Source organism: Macrobrachium rosenbergii, chromosome 23 (assembly GCF_040412425.1).
Source record: "Macrobrachium rosenbergii isolate ZJJX-2024 chromosome 23, ASM4041242v1, whole genome shotgun sequence".
Lineage (NCBI taxonomy): Eukaryota > Metazoa > Arthropoda > Malacostraca > Decapoda > Palaemonidae > Macrobrachium > Macrobrachium rosenbergii.
The window spans coordinates 28,040,494-28,055,493 of record NC_089763.1 but is presented as its reverse complement, the minus strand read 5'-3'; the positions used below and the strand labels follow the sequence as shown (position 1 = coordinate 28,055,493).

General features: G+C 37.1%; 1 protein-coding gene across 1 annotated transcript; it reads left to right on the top strand.

Annotated features, from left to right (window-relative positions):
* The first annotated feature begins 12,362 nt into the window (after positions 1-12,362).
* Positions 12,363-13,316, top strand: LOC136851053 (uncharacterized). The gene has a single exon (XM_067125023.1). It carries the CDS (start codon positions 12,363-12,365, stop codon positions 13,314-13,316), a length of 954 nt encoding a protein of 317 aa, XP_066981124.1.
* Positions 13,317-15,000: the final 1,684 nt, after the last annotated feature.

The window sequence follows — 15,000 nt, the reverse complement described above, 5'->3', positions numbered from 1 at the left end:
GTTTATATGGTAACGAATCATGGGAAATATTTTTTATATATTTTTTTTTGAAATGTAAAGATGCTTAATTTATATGGCAACGAATCACGGGAAGTGTTTTTTTCATTTTTTTATAGAAATGTAAAGATACTTAGTTTATATGATAACAAATCACGGGAAATATTTTTTTTTATTTAGAAATGCAAAGATGTTTATTTTATATGGTAACGAATCATGGAATATATATATATATATATATATATATATATATATATATATATATATATATATATATATATATATATATATATAATATATATATATTAGAAATGTAAAGATGTCTGGTTTAGGTGCTAAAGAATCATTGGGAAATATCGCAGAGAATTACTTGTGCTGCATAAACTGTAGATTATTTAGAAATGTAAAGATATTTGCTTGAAATATTGTAGAGAATTACTTACGCTACATAGACTATATACTATGTAGAAATGTAACTCTGTTAAGTTTAGGTGCTAACGAATCGTGGGAAATATTGCAGAAGGTTATTTCTGCCAAATAAACTATATAATAGATTAATAGATTAATATCCCACGAGGAAATGTCGAAAACGTTCTCTTTCATCAACAATCACCCGATGACTGTCACGAGAGAGAGAGAGAGAGAGAGAGAGAGAGAGAGAGAGAGAGAGAGAGAGAGAGAGCCGCTCACAAAGGATGAGGCGTTGCAAAGCCTGACAACGAATGCTTCGGTGACGTGAGGCGGGAAAAAGAATGTGGATGGTCTCCGCGTCTCTTTCTAAGCTTTATTTCCCTGTTGTTTTCTGGGTCACGTTGGATTACCCCCCCCCGCCCCCCGAAACCCTTTCTTTTCTTTTGTTTATTTTTAGTTGCCTCCCACCCACTCACATTCCTTTCAAGCTGATGAACATCTGGTATTCCTTGCCAAATCACAGCGAGGGAAGAGTATCGGTAGCACCGGGCTGCTTTCGAATTTAGAAGGTACAGTTCGATTTCCATGAAAATCCCATATCTGTGTTATCTGGAAATTTGAATCTTTAATGGAGAGAGAGAGAGAGAGAGAGAGAGAGAGAGAGAGAGAGAGAGAGAGAGAGAGAGAGAGAGACTTAGATTTTGTTGTGGTCATTGCAAACTGTAACATTTGCTTTCACTATTATTATGAGTGTTGTTGACGAGTTTCAATACAAGAAGAAGAAGAAGAAGAAGAAGAAGAAAAAGAAGAGAAGTCTCCTTCAAGGACCAAGACGAAAGGTTTCTTCTCACCCACGCACCTACTCCTCCATTCCCATGACTCCAATGGACGGAGGCCATTCCTGAAAGGAATTGCTGTCGGAATACAAGCACCGGGATTTCCATCTATTCCTGGAAGATCACTGCGGTGACACTTTGACCACCAGTAGTCTGATACAACCAGCAATTCATAGTTCAAACCTTCTTTCCCTCCCGGGTCGGAATGACTTCGATTTCAGATCACAGATGGCGTTTGTGAAGTGCTTCCAGTGAGGCTGGATATCCTGGAATGGGATAGAAGGATCCTGGACGGAAGACCAGGGGGAGTGAGACCTCGGGTCATTGAGGAATTAAGAGGGTGTAAGGGAGGTATTGTTCTGGAAGGATGGAAAGGGATTGTACTGGGATTTAAGGCTAAAGATGGGAAGCTGGAAATTGGAGTACATTCATCCCGACGTGAAAAGAGGAGAGATGATGTTACGCGTGAATGGGATAAACAGAAAATGTTATAAGATATAAAAAAAATATATATTGATAGCAACATTATTAATATTCATGGAAAAAAATAGAAAAAATAATGGAATTTTACAGTGATAAAAACAAATGAACCAGATTACCAGTAACATAAACTGAAAAATTAAGTCTGTACGAATCAACAATACGTAGAAAACGAAGTAATAAAAAGAGAGAATAATTAATGAGAATAATGGCACAAAGAGAATAAAAGCACTTTGATAATATCAAAGGAAGTAAGTGTTGCAACATGAAATACTTTGTAATACAACTTACACTATCAAAGGAAGTAAGTGTTGCAACATGAAATACTTTGTAATACAACTTACACTATGTAAAATTAAAGACATATATCACCTGAGACCTTTTCCATCCAAGGTAAAAACTGTGACACGCAAAGGCTTAGATAGATAGATAGAAAGATAGACAGAAAAATATGGGTCAGTATAAATCAAATGCATTTCTTTTCTATTTTCACTTATTCCTCACTTTGAGCAACGACGTCCATTTTCTATTTGTATTTCAAATGCGATTATTTACCGGAAGTGATTGTAAATTTGCCAGAGAAGATGCGACGTTTCAATCATGTAACTTTTTTTTTTACCCTGGACAAAATTAATAGAATAGTTCTATTGTTTAGGAAAAGTACACGCCGACAGATAGACATATATGTATATATAAGTATAAGACGCATATGTAAATACACACACACACACACACATCTATACATATACATATATATATATATATATATATATATATATATATATATATATATATATATATATATATATATATTATATTTATATTTGTGCATGTTTGCTGTAAGTAAAAGCTAAATTTGTACTTAAGAGTAATTACATTTCTTGCTGATATATAAACTTATTTCATTTAGATGATGCTGACAAACGTATCCGAAGTAGTGAAGTACTGTACAGTATATAGTTTCCCGAAAGGTAAACCAAACACTTTCATACTTGGACATTCGTGGTAATTTCATACTTGTATATTCGTGGTACTTTCATACTTGAACATTCGTGATACTTTCATACTTGGACATTGTGGTACTATCATACTTGGACATTCATCGTACTTTCATACTTGGACATTCGTGGTACTTTCATACTCGGACATTTTGGTACTATCATACTTGGACATTCATCGTACTTACATACTTGAACATTCGTGGTACTTTCATACTCGGACATTATGTTACTATCATACTTGGGCATTCATCGTACTTTCATACTTGGACATTCGTGGTACTTTCATTCTTGTATATTCGTGGTACTTTCGTACTTGGACATTCATGGTACTTTCAAACTTGTGCATTCGTGGTACTTTCATACTTGGACATTCGTTGTACTTTCATACTTGGACATTCGTGTTACTTTCATTCTTGTATATTCGTGATACTTTCATACTTGGACATTCGTGATACTTCCATACTTGGACATTCGTGATACTTTCATACTCGGACATTGTGGTACTATCATACTTGGACATTCATCGTACTTTCATACTTGAACATTCGTGGTACTTTCATACTTGGACATTGTGGTACTATCATACTTGGGCATTCATCGTACTTTCATACTTGGACATTCGTGGTACTTTCATTCTTGTATATTCGTGGTACTTTCATACTTGGACATTCGTGGTACTTTCAAACTTGTGCATTCGTGGTACTTTCATACTTGGACATTCGTTGTACTTTCATACTTGGACATTCGTGATACTTCCATACTTGGACATTCGTGGTACTTTCATACTTGTATATTCGTGGTACTTTCATATTTGGACATTCGTGGTACTTTCATACTTGGACATTTGTGCTACTTTCATACTTGTATATTCGTGATACTTTCATACTTGGACATTCGTGGTACTTTCATACTTGGACATTCGTGGTACTTTCATTCTTGTATATTCGTGATAATTGGTACTCGGACATTCCTGGTACTTTCATACTTGTACATTCGTGGTACTTTCATACTTGGACAATCGTGATACTTCCATACTTGTGCATTCGTGGCACTTTCATACTTGGACATTCATGATATTTTCATACTTGGTCATTCGTGGTACTTTCATACTTGCATATTTGTGGTACTTTCATACTTGTACATTTGTGGTGCTTGCATACTTTTGCATTCGTGGTACTTTCATACTTGGACATTCGTGATACTTTCATACTTGGACATTCGTGGTACTTTCATACTTGTGCATTCGGTTTACTTTCATACTTGGACATTCATGGTACTTTCATACTTGTACGTTTGTGATACTTTCATACTTGTGCATTCGTGGTACTTTCATACTTGAACATCTGTGGTACTTTCATACTTGGACATTTGTGGTACTTTCATATTTGTATATTCGTGATACTTTCATACTTGAACATTTGTGGTACTTTCATACTTGTGCATTCGGTGTATTTTTGTGCTTGGACATTCGTGGTACTTTCATACTTGGACATTCATGGTACTTCTATACTTGGACATTCGTGATACTTTCATACTTGCACATTTGTGGTACTTTCATACTTGTGCATTCGTGGTACTTTCATACTTGTGCATTCGGTGTATTTTTGTGCTTGGACATTCATGGTACTTTTATACTTGTATATTCGTGATACTTTCATACTTGGACATTCGTGGTACTTTCATACTTGTGCATTCGGTGTACTTTCATACTTGAACATTCATGGTACATTCATACTTGTATATTCGTGATACTTTCATACTTGGACATTCGTGATACTTTCATACTTGTATATTCGTGATACTTTCATACTTGCACATTCGTGGTACTTTCATACTTGTGCATTCGTGGTACTTTCATACTAGTGCTTTCGGTGTAATTTCGTGGTTGGACATTCATGGTACTTTCATACTTGTATATTCGTGATACTTTCATACTTGGACATTCGTTGTACTTTCATACTTGTATATTCGTGGTACTTTCATACTTGGGCATTCGTGGTACTTTCATACTTGGACATTCATGGTACTTTCATACTTGTGCATTCGGTGTACTTTCATACTTGGACATTCGTGGTGCTTTCATACTTGTATATTCGTGATACTTTCATACTTGGACATTCGTGATACTTTCATACTTGTATATTCGTGATACTTTCATACTTGCACGTTCGTGGTACTTTCATACTTGTGCATTAGTGGTACTTTCATACTTCTATATTCGTGGTACTTTCGTACTTGGACATTCGAGGTACTTTCATACTCGGACATTCGTGGTCTTAGTTTATTTATGGAGTCGAAAGCGTCCCGAAAATATGCCTATCGAAAAAAAAAATTCTTAAGCATATAGCGATGAAAGTTAGAATTGTTTCTAAATCATTAGTTTATGTGTCTCCCCTTTTAAACAAAAGCTATTTGAATAAAACAGGTTTACGAGGGTTCCATAGCATTTAATTCTCAGATTCGGTTTGCTCATTCTATTGAACTGCGTACATTTCCTGCACCTTTCTCTGAATATATAATTTTCTAGATAGCAAACATTCTTTGACGTTAATAGAATTATCCCAAAGCTGTTATTTCATATCTCCCCTTTTTTTTTGCAAAAGTCATTTGAATAAGACAGGTTTACGAGGGTTCCATAGCATTTTATCTTTGTGAAATAATGTTTGCGATTTAATGTGAAAGATTTGACTTGTTCATTCTCTCAAACTGTAAATTTCCTTGAATTTACGATTTTCTAGACATACAGCACTCCGTGACATCATTTTTAACGGGGCCTATAAGGAATATAGGTTTCCCGACCGAAAAACTTTTATGGTCCCGAAATGGCGTCTCTCGATGGAGATCCCATGAAAACTTGATAAACAACGCTATCGATGTCAGAACTGCTATCTTTGTAGTTTAACTTTTTCATTATATCAGTTAGTAGCTCTGTTCAGTTTGCTTTATTATCCTCCCTCCATTTTCCTGTGCGTTTTGTAGTCTAACTTTTGCATTGATCTTGCACTTTGCTGCTTTATTCACTTTGCAAACCAGCCACTTTGTTTAGTATCGCCTACAGGAAAAATGTTTGAAATGTATTGTAGGCTAATGAAATTGGGTGAATTTTGACACACTTCATCATTTATTGTAAGAATTTTTAATCATTGGTCTTTGAAGTAACAATTGCAAGAAGGTTTGTTTTGGTTTCCTGTGTGACAAAGTTCACTTTGAAGCCAGTCTTACTCTTCTGCAGCTTAATTCGATTTGGTGTTTAGCGATTTTATCCAGTTTTCAATTTAGCTGATTCATTCGATTTATAAGCAAGCAGCATTGATCGGTTTTTTAAAGCAGTCGCTTCGTTTAGTCTGCGATCGAATGCTTGCATTTGCTTTGCTGTATTCCTTCTTATATAACCATTTGTTCGGTTTGTTATTTAACAACTTCATTCATTTTGCTCTTTTGCTATGTAAAAGCTTTGTTTAATTTCCTTGCTCGAACTCATGCGCAAAGTCGACCTAGCGAATCCTGGTCTGATTATCCAAAGAGAAATCAGATTCTAGAATGTTACAACACATATCCATCTGGACGTTAAAATCAGCACTTATTTTTCGTAAATTTTGTACTTAGCACTCACTAAGAAATCAAAAAGACTTGGCAATAAAAGTGTCTGGTATTTCAAGTAACCTAAAGGATTTACTTGTATAGTGGATGTTTAAAAGATTTCTGTTATCATTAAAAGAAAAGGACGTAAAGGATGCAAAAAAAAAAAGTTCTACTGGATAGATTGAGGGAAAAAATTATTGGTGAAAAAGGACCTCAGTATCCGGGAAACAAGAGTTCACACTAGATAAAGTTTAACGGTGCAGTGTTCTTGGGTGGTTTTATGAGCTACTGATGAAGCCTTCTGCTAGGCCCGAGTTCAAGTCTCCGGCCGGCCAGTGAAGAATTAGGCGAATTTGTTTCTGGTGATAGAAATTCATTTCTCGGTATAATGTGGTTCGGATTCCACAATAAGCTGTAGGTCCCGTTGCTAGGTAACCAATTGGTTCTTGGCCAAGTAAAATAAATCTAATCCTTCGGGCCAGCCCTAGGAGAGCTGTTAATCAGCTCAGTGGTCTGGTTAAACTAAGATATACTTAACTTGATGAAGCCTTTGTGAAGGCTAATATTGTGGTTTCCTACTCAGTGCGTTCATCCACGATTCAGCAGTTAAAGTGTGGCAGTAATGCGTTCATCCACGATTCAGCAGTGAAAGTGTGACAGTAAGTGCGTTCATCCACGATTCAGCAGTGAAAGTGTGACAGTAAGTGCGTTCATCCACGATTCAGCAGTTAAAGTGTGACTCATCCACGATTCAGTTAAAGTGTTCATCCACGATTCAGCAGTTAAAGTGTGACAGTAAGTGCGTCCATCCACGATTCAGCAGTTAAAGTGTGACAGTAAGTGCGTCCATCCACGATTCAGCAGTTAAAGTGTGACAGTAAGTGCGCTCATCCACGATTCAGCAGTTAAAGTGTGACAGTAAGTGCGTCCAACCACGATTCAGCAGTTAAAGTGTGACAGTAAGTGCGTCCATCCACGATTCAGCAGTTAAAGTGTGACAGTATGAATGGAACTGTAACCACTGTCCTGTCTTTCCTCGAGATCCACCCCCTGAAGGGCTAAACAGCTTAGAGAGAGAGAGAGAGGGAGAGATTTGGAGAATTTATACGAATGCCGTGCATAAAAACCCCAAGACCTAAATGCATGTAAATTCATGTAAACATAAATCTATACATACTTGCTGGTTCAACATAACGAGATCCATTTACAGAAACTAAGGGACTAGTAAACAAGTGGTTGGTATACACAACAAGATTATTTCTCCTTTGAAAAGCAGAAGCCATTATCTGAGTAAATTGGATTAGAATTGCAAACAGTAACCGCCAAGTAAATGCATTAGAGAAAACCTTTGACGCTTAGAACATATGTTGAGTGAGGATATTTCATTCCGCTGTTTCCACAATTATTATATATTTCTAACAAAATGTGAAGCGCCACTTGCAACGGGAAACTAATAACAGATTACCTGCAATAGAGAATCATTATAAGATCATTTTAAGCCAGAAAAAAGTAAAGGAGACAAGACTTTGCTAAGCAGATAAATGATTTTTGGGTACCTTTTTTTTTTCAGAAAACCAATTTAACCTTTGTCCCTCCAAAACAACCATGTCCTCTGCTTTTCCCTGACGCACAGGAAAATAAAGTAACTTATTCATGTCTTCGCTGGGGAAAATAGGAAGGGTAAGTTTCTACCTCATGCAAAGGGAAAATTAAATTCATTTCAATTTCGTGAAATTTTGGAAGACATGTATTCGCGTTTCAGCCCGCCTTAATGAATTGGATGACTTGAGTGACTGCGCATGCGCCTCTTTCAATTTCGTCGTTATTAAATGTATGTCGTGCATGATGCGTTAAGTGCTGCCGGAATGTTTAGCGTTGTGTAATTGGCGGTATGCAAATTTAATATGGCATTTCATTAACAAAATGGTAGTCCATTCCTATTCTCTGATGTTTATAAGCACCGTTCGCTTCCTCCATTTTTATCATTTTTTCATCGTGTGTCTGTCTTTTATTGCATTTTCCTTTCCCCTAAACTTACTCATTTTTTTTTTACTTACCTCTTACCCTCCTCGACACCTCTTACCTCTTATTTTTACTCATCTCCCTGCTTTCCTCTTCCTCCTCTTCCTAGTGTTCCTCTTCCTCTTAGTAATTCAAACTTAGCGTAATCGGCACTTTTGAGTAATCGTTTTCGTTTTGAATTTTGCTAAACGTATGCTTAGGTACAAACTAGGTTGTTCTTTTCAGTCATTATTCAAGCATTTGGTTCATCAAGAACTAATACTTATTTATCTTATATTATGAGTCAATCTAGTGAGTAGATATTGAGTAGAAATGTCAACAAGTTGATGAGCTAAAAGGAACGCACGCGCGCGCACATACACACACGCACACACATATATATACTGTATATATGTATATTTGTACACACACACATATATATATCTATCTATCTATCAATATCTATCTATCTATATATATATATATCTATATATCTATCTATTTATCTCTCTCTCTCTCTCTCTCTCTCTCTCTCTCTCTCTCTCTCTCTCTCTCTCTCTCTCTATATATATATATATATATATATATATATATATATATATATATATATATATATATATATATATATTATATATATATATATATATATATATATATATATATATATATATATTTGTGTGTGTAACTATTTGTTTATAAAGAAACAAATCAGATTGCAATCCCACATCCGCGATCCAGCCCAAATCCATCTTTAAGATAAACAGTAAAAGTTCCGCAGAATGGACCACACAAAACCCCCTCTTACAAAGCTTCCATGTCTTAATTTGCAGGACCACCGTCCGCGTATTTGTCCTCTGTGATATATCGGGCGAAATAACGACCTTCCCTAACATGACCTAAGGGAGCCATTTTTCACTTCTATGAAAGGCGCCCGGTCGAGAGATTTCGAAAGGAGAATTGTTGATAAACTCTAAGGGAATGGTCTTCCACGTTACGAGGAAAGGAATGGTCGAGAAAGAATGGTTTATAGTTTTTGTATTTGGTCAGTAATGTGTAGTTGAAGTTGTATATTTTCTATAGTTTGATGAAGGTTTTTTTTCAAATTCTTAATAAAAAATGTTTATTCTGTTCTGAGGGAGTATGCTTAGCAAGTTAATAGCTCTTTTAGCTTAGGTCTATTTCATGAAGTTTTTTAATTTTGAATAATAACTTGAAAATTTGGACTTTTCAATGCATTCAAAATAATGTGGTTGTGAGATCTGTAATTTCTGTTATAGCTATGCAAAAAAAAATCTTGAAGGCACTTTTAAAATGGTAGAAATTAACTTATTGATATATTAGGTAAATATTTAGGCAATACATGACAAGGAAATCGCAGTAACTATCTTCCAGGTATAAAGGCCTTAATTGGATTCATTGCTGCTCTCACTAGACTCCTGACATCTGCTGCAAGTTTGTAGGTACCAAATTTTTGGAATGGGGCTGCGAGCCTTAATCCCAAGTCCTCGGGTGTTTCCGTTGATGGCTTCTGGGATTCTGTAGTGGTTATCAATCCAAGAGTTACGTCTTCGTAGACCTTGGTGGTAACCCATCCAAGGAGAGATTTGACTCAAATATCTGTAGTCACTGATTATCACCCACACGAGTATTGACCAGGCTTGAAGTTGCTTAGTTCCCTTGATGGGAAAGTAAGCAACGAAGGAAAGTTACTGATGGAAAGTGACTCATAGCATTATAAATTTATCAGGCCGAGTTTCATTTTTCTGTGGTCCACTGTACTGACAAATTAGGTCTCCGATGAGGTTTTCTCATTTATGGTTGGCTAAAATGGGAGTGTAAGCTTTTTAGTTTTCTGTAAAAGAAAACTATTGAGATGGCTGTCAGTCTGCGCTTTTTCTGTCGGCCCTCAGATCTTAAAACCTACTGAGCTAGATGGCTGCAAATTGTTATGTTGATCATCCACCCTCCAATCATCAAACATACCAAATTGCAGCCTCTAGCCTAAGTAGTTTTTCTTTTATTTAAGGTTAAATTTAACCATGATCGTGCGTCTGGCACCGCTATAGGTACCAACAACACAGGCCACCACCGGGCTGTGGCTGAAGTTTCATGGAGCGCGGCTCAGAATTTCATGGGCCGTGGCTTAGAGTTTCATACAGCATTATACGCTGTACAGAGAACTAGATTGCGTCGAAGAAACTTCGGCGCATTTTTTACTTGTTATAGTATTAGGCATATGTAATTCAAATTATTCCAAACTAAATCCGGTCCTAAAAATAAGTTTATGAGCTTCAAAAGATCACTACAAGTACAGAACTCTTTGACAGTGTAATAGCCCATTAGATATTTCATATATCTTTGAAGTCAACAGACATCTGCATTGCAGATGTATAAATTTCTTTCTTCTTTGACAAATGAGGCGGGTTAGTCAACACCAGTGCTTGGGAGACTTAGAAAGTTTGTGCACAATTTTTTTTTTTTTCTTTTTATTACGGCTAGGCTTGAAATGAGCTATTTTACCTACATTGCTAACCTTTACAAAATATAAAAACAAAACTTCTAAGTTTTATAAAGACGAGATCGTGACGAAACGTCGGACGCAATCAAAATAAATTAAAGAAAAAAAAAAGCTCTTAGAATATCGAATGAATATCGAATTACACTTTAAGACTTGTCTTTACTTCTACTAAAACTCTAGAGTTACGAATTGAGTAACATCGCTATTTGTCGAATATCTAAGTTCCTCGCTGGACGAGTTGATAAAGTTCTCGGCTAGCACTCTGCTATGCCCGAGTTCGAGTCTCCGGCCGGCCAATGAAGAATTAGAAGAATTTATTTCTGGTGATAGAAATTCATTTCTCGGTATGATGTGGTTCGGATTCCACAATAAACTGTAGGTCCCGTTGCTAGGTAACCAATTGGTTCTTAGCCACGTAAAATAAGTAACCCTTCGGGCCAGTCCTAGGAGAGCTGTTAATCAGCTCAGTGGTCTGGTTAAACTAAGGTATACTTTAACCTTGTCGAATATCTAAGTCCAACTTTCCACAAATTCGTAAACGTCATTCTACACTAATGCATTTTTGATAGTTGTCATTATTACATTACTGTGATTTAAAAGAAGGTGACATTTACTAATGGCTTCATCTTCAACAGTATGGCGACATCTTTATGCCAGGTAAGTTCAAAACAGATGCTACCCATTTCCTTGTAAATCTATTCACAATCTTCAATTAAAACCAGATAGGCTGGACTCCTGTTAAAGTGAGAGAGAGAGAGAGAGAGAGAGAGAGAGAGAGAGAGAGAGAGAGAGAGAGAGAGTCTGCAGAAATCTTATTCCCGACGAAGGCAAACTTGTGCTTTAATTGGGGGACGCGGAGACATTTTTCAAGCATTCATGAATTCAGCCTGAATGAAACGGCACTAGTGGGGGAGCTTCATGCTTTATTCATCCAAAGTTTGAAGATTTTGCCTTCATCCAGGCAATGGTGGATGTATGCCCCGCCCCCCCCCCTTTTTTTTACGTGTCTTGAAGCAATGGCATGAAATTTCATTTCATTTTATGATTTTACATTTTTTTTATGTTTTCCGGGAGTAAATGTATATAAATATTTTTTTATCCTATCTTGACTTCCTGTTATTAAAACCTTGATTATTTTTTCCACTTGCTTGCTATGTGGGTTACTCTGGGCGTAAATGTATATATATTTTTTTTTATTTTATTTTCTCTTCCCTTCAATAAAATCTTGCTTGCTATCTGGGTTACAGCTGCCATTTATTTTTCTTCTTCTCTATTAATTCTCCTTCCATCCGTCTACCTTTTTCTCCCTGACTTGTCCCACTTCCTCATCATCCAGCATTATCCTTCTCCTCTCTTCCTTCTATTTTCTCCCTCCTTATCTGCCTCTCATCTAATATTTACGGTAATCAACGCGTTGGCGCAACCTTCGAGACGTATTTTGCATAACACGGCCAGAAAGGAAAAATTCTCCCCTGACGTTCCGTCAAAAGTTTAATTGCTTTATGCAAAAGGACAGTGATTAGTGTTGGGGGAGGGATGCCACCCCCTCTGGGGCATGACCCTTTGGGACCAGTGTTGTGCCATCATACTCCTCCACCACGACTCCCTTCACCACAACCACTCACCACAATCCCCCACTGCAACCCTCCACCACAACTCCCTTCACCACAACCTATCTCCATTCTCCACCACAACCCCTCACCACAATCCTCTACTACAACTCCCTTCACCACAACCCATCTCCACCACAACCCCTCACCACAATCCCCCACTGCAACCCTCCACCACAACCCATCTCCACCACAACCCCTCACCAAAATCCCCCACTGCAACCCTCCACCACAACTCCCTTCACCAACCCACCTCCATCACAACCCCTCACCACAATACCCCACTACAACCCTCCACCATAACTCCACAACAGCCCCCACTACAACCCCACCACAACAGTTCCCTCCAACACAACCCATCTCCACCACAACCACTCACCACAATCCCCCACTGCAACCCTCCACCACAACCCCTCACCACAATCCTCTACTACAACTCCCTTCACCACAACCCATCTCCACCACAACCCCTCACCACAATCCACCACTGCAACCCTCCACCACAACTCCCTTCACCACAACCCATCTCCAACACAACCCCTCAACACAATCCCCCACTGCAAACCTCCACCACAACTCCCTTCACCAACCCATTTCCATCACAACCCCTCACCACAATACCCCACTACAACCCTCCACCACAACTCCACAACAGCCCCCACTACAACCCCACCGCAACAATTCCCTCCAACACAACCCCCCACCACCGCCACCTCCTTCACAACAGCCCCCTACCACTACCCCCGCCACAACACCACCCCTCCACCACAACCCACTCCACTGCAACCACCTCCACCAACCCCCCACCACCACAACCTCACCAAAACAATCCCCTCCACCACAACCATTGTTCAGTATGCCGATGATGCAACACTTGTGAGTGTAGTAAAGTCTCCACTATGAGAATGAAGCAGCTCTCTGCCTCAATCGGGACATGGACCTGATCAGGGAATGGTGTAGTCGGTGGGATATGAGGCTGAACCCCAGTAAAACGAAAACACTATTGATTAGCAGATCTCGTACAGATTTCCCACCCCATCCTCCCCTTCAGGTGGATGGAACTTTGCTGAAAGAGTCTGAAGCCTTAACTATTCTAGGTGTAACCTTTGAATCACACCCAACTTTTGAGAAACATCTAATGAAAATTTCAACAAATGCCGCACGAAAGTTAGGCATTGTTCGTAACGCCTCATGTATTTATAACAGTGATAAAATCAATGCAACAGGTTTGAGGTCATTTGCACTTCCTTTTACGGGAATGCTGTCCTCTGGTGTGGATGTCTGCTTCTGCCAGAGATTTATCTCTTTTAGATAAAGTGGTTCGTGATGATGGCTTCCTGTTTCCTAATAGTAGCGGTTGTGACTTGGACCGTCGACGGATGGTCTCTTATTTGTCACTTGTTCATAAGTTGTTTTTCAACAGAGATCTTTCACATTCACAATTGACCCTTTTTAATATTTTCCTGCCGAGAGGAACTGAACAGCAGGGTCAGTATGCAGTAAATGTGCCTCGCTGTCGAACTCCTCAGTTCCAGAGGTCCTTTATTCCTCACACCGTCGGACTGTGGAACAGTCTCCCTTCAGAGGATGTCGTGCAACTGGAACTTCTTCAGAAGTTCAAGCGAAAATGCAATGCAATACGACCCTATTACTAATCTTCTTGAATTTTAATATTCTTTTGTCTATTTATCTATTTATTAATTTGATTTTGATAAGGGGATCCCTTCTTTCTATATTTCACTCTACTTCCTAATACTTCTTCCTAATGAACACCATAATGTTCTTTGGAAGCTTGAATTTCAAGTCAGTGGCTCCTATGGTGGACTTGTTTCGTATGGATAGGTTTCATTTACTGAACAACAACAATAATAATAATAATAATAATAATAATAATAATAATAATAATAATAATATCTGAGGGAGGACAGAAAAAGTGCGGACGGACAGACAAAGCCGTCACAATAGTTTTTTTTTTACAGAAAACTAGAAATCTAAAAGGAAACCCCTATCAGAATTTAATTAGATGAAGTCTTACAATATTGAAACGGTAATCGTCTGAAACACTGGCAATGAAGGTTGTTAGCAATCTAGTTCTGTAAACTAATTTAATACATATACACACAAGCGCACACACACACACACACACACACACACACACACACACACATATATATATATATATATATATATATATATATATATATATATATATATATATATATATATATATATATATATATATATATATATATATATATATATATTACATATATATATATAGTATGTATACTGTATATATATGTTTATATACATATATATATTTATGTATGTATATACAAACATATATATATATACATAAATTATATATATATATATATATATATATATATATATATATATATATATATATATATATATATATATATATGTATATATATATATATATATATATATATATATATATATATATATATATATATATATATATATATATATATATATATATATATATATATATATTATATAGCGACAATAACGCGCTTAACCAAATAAGATGTCTAGCA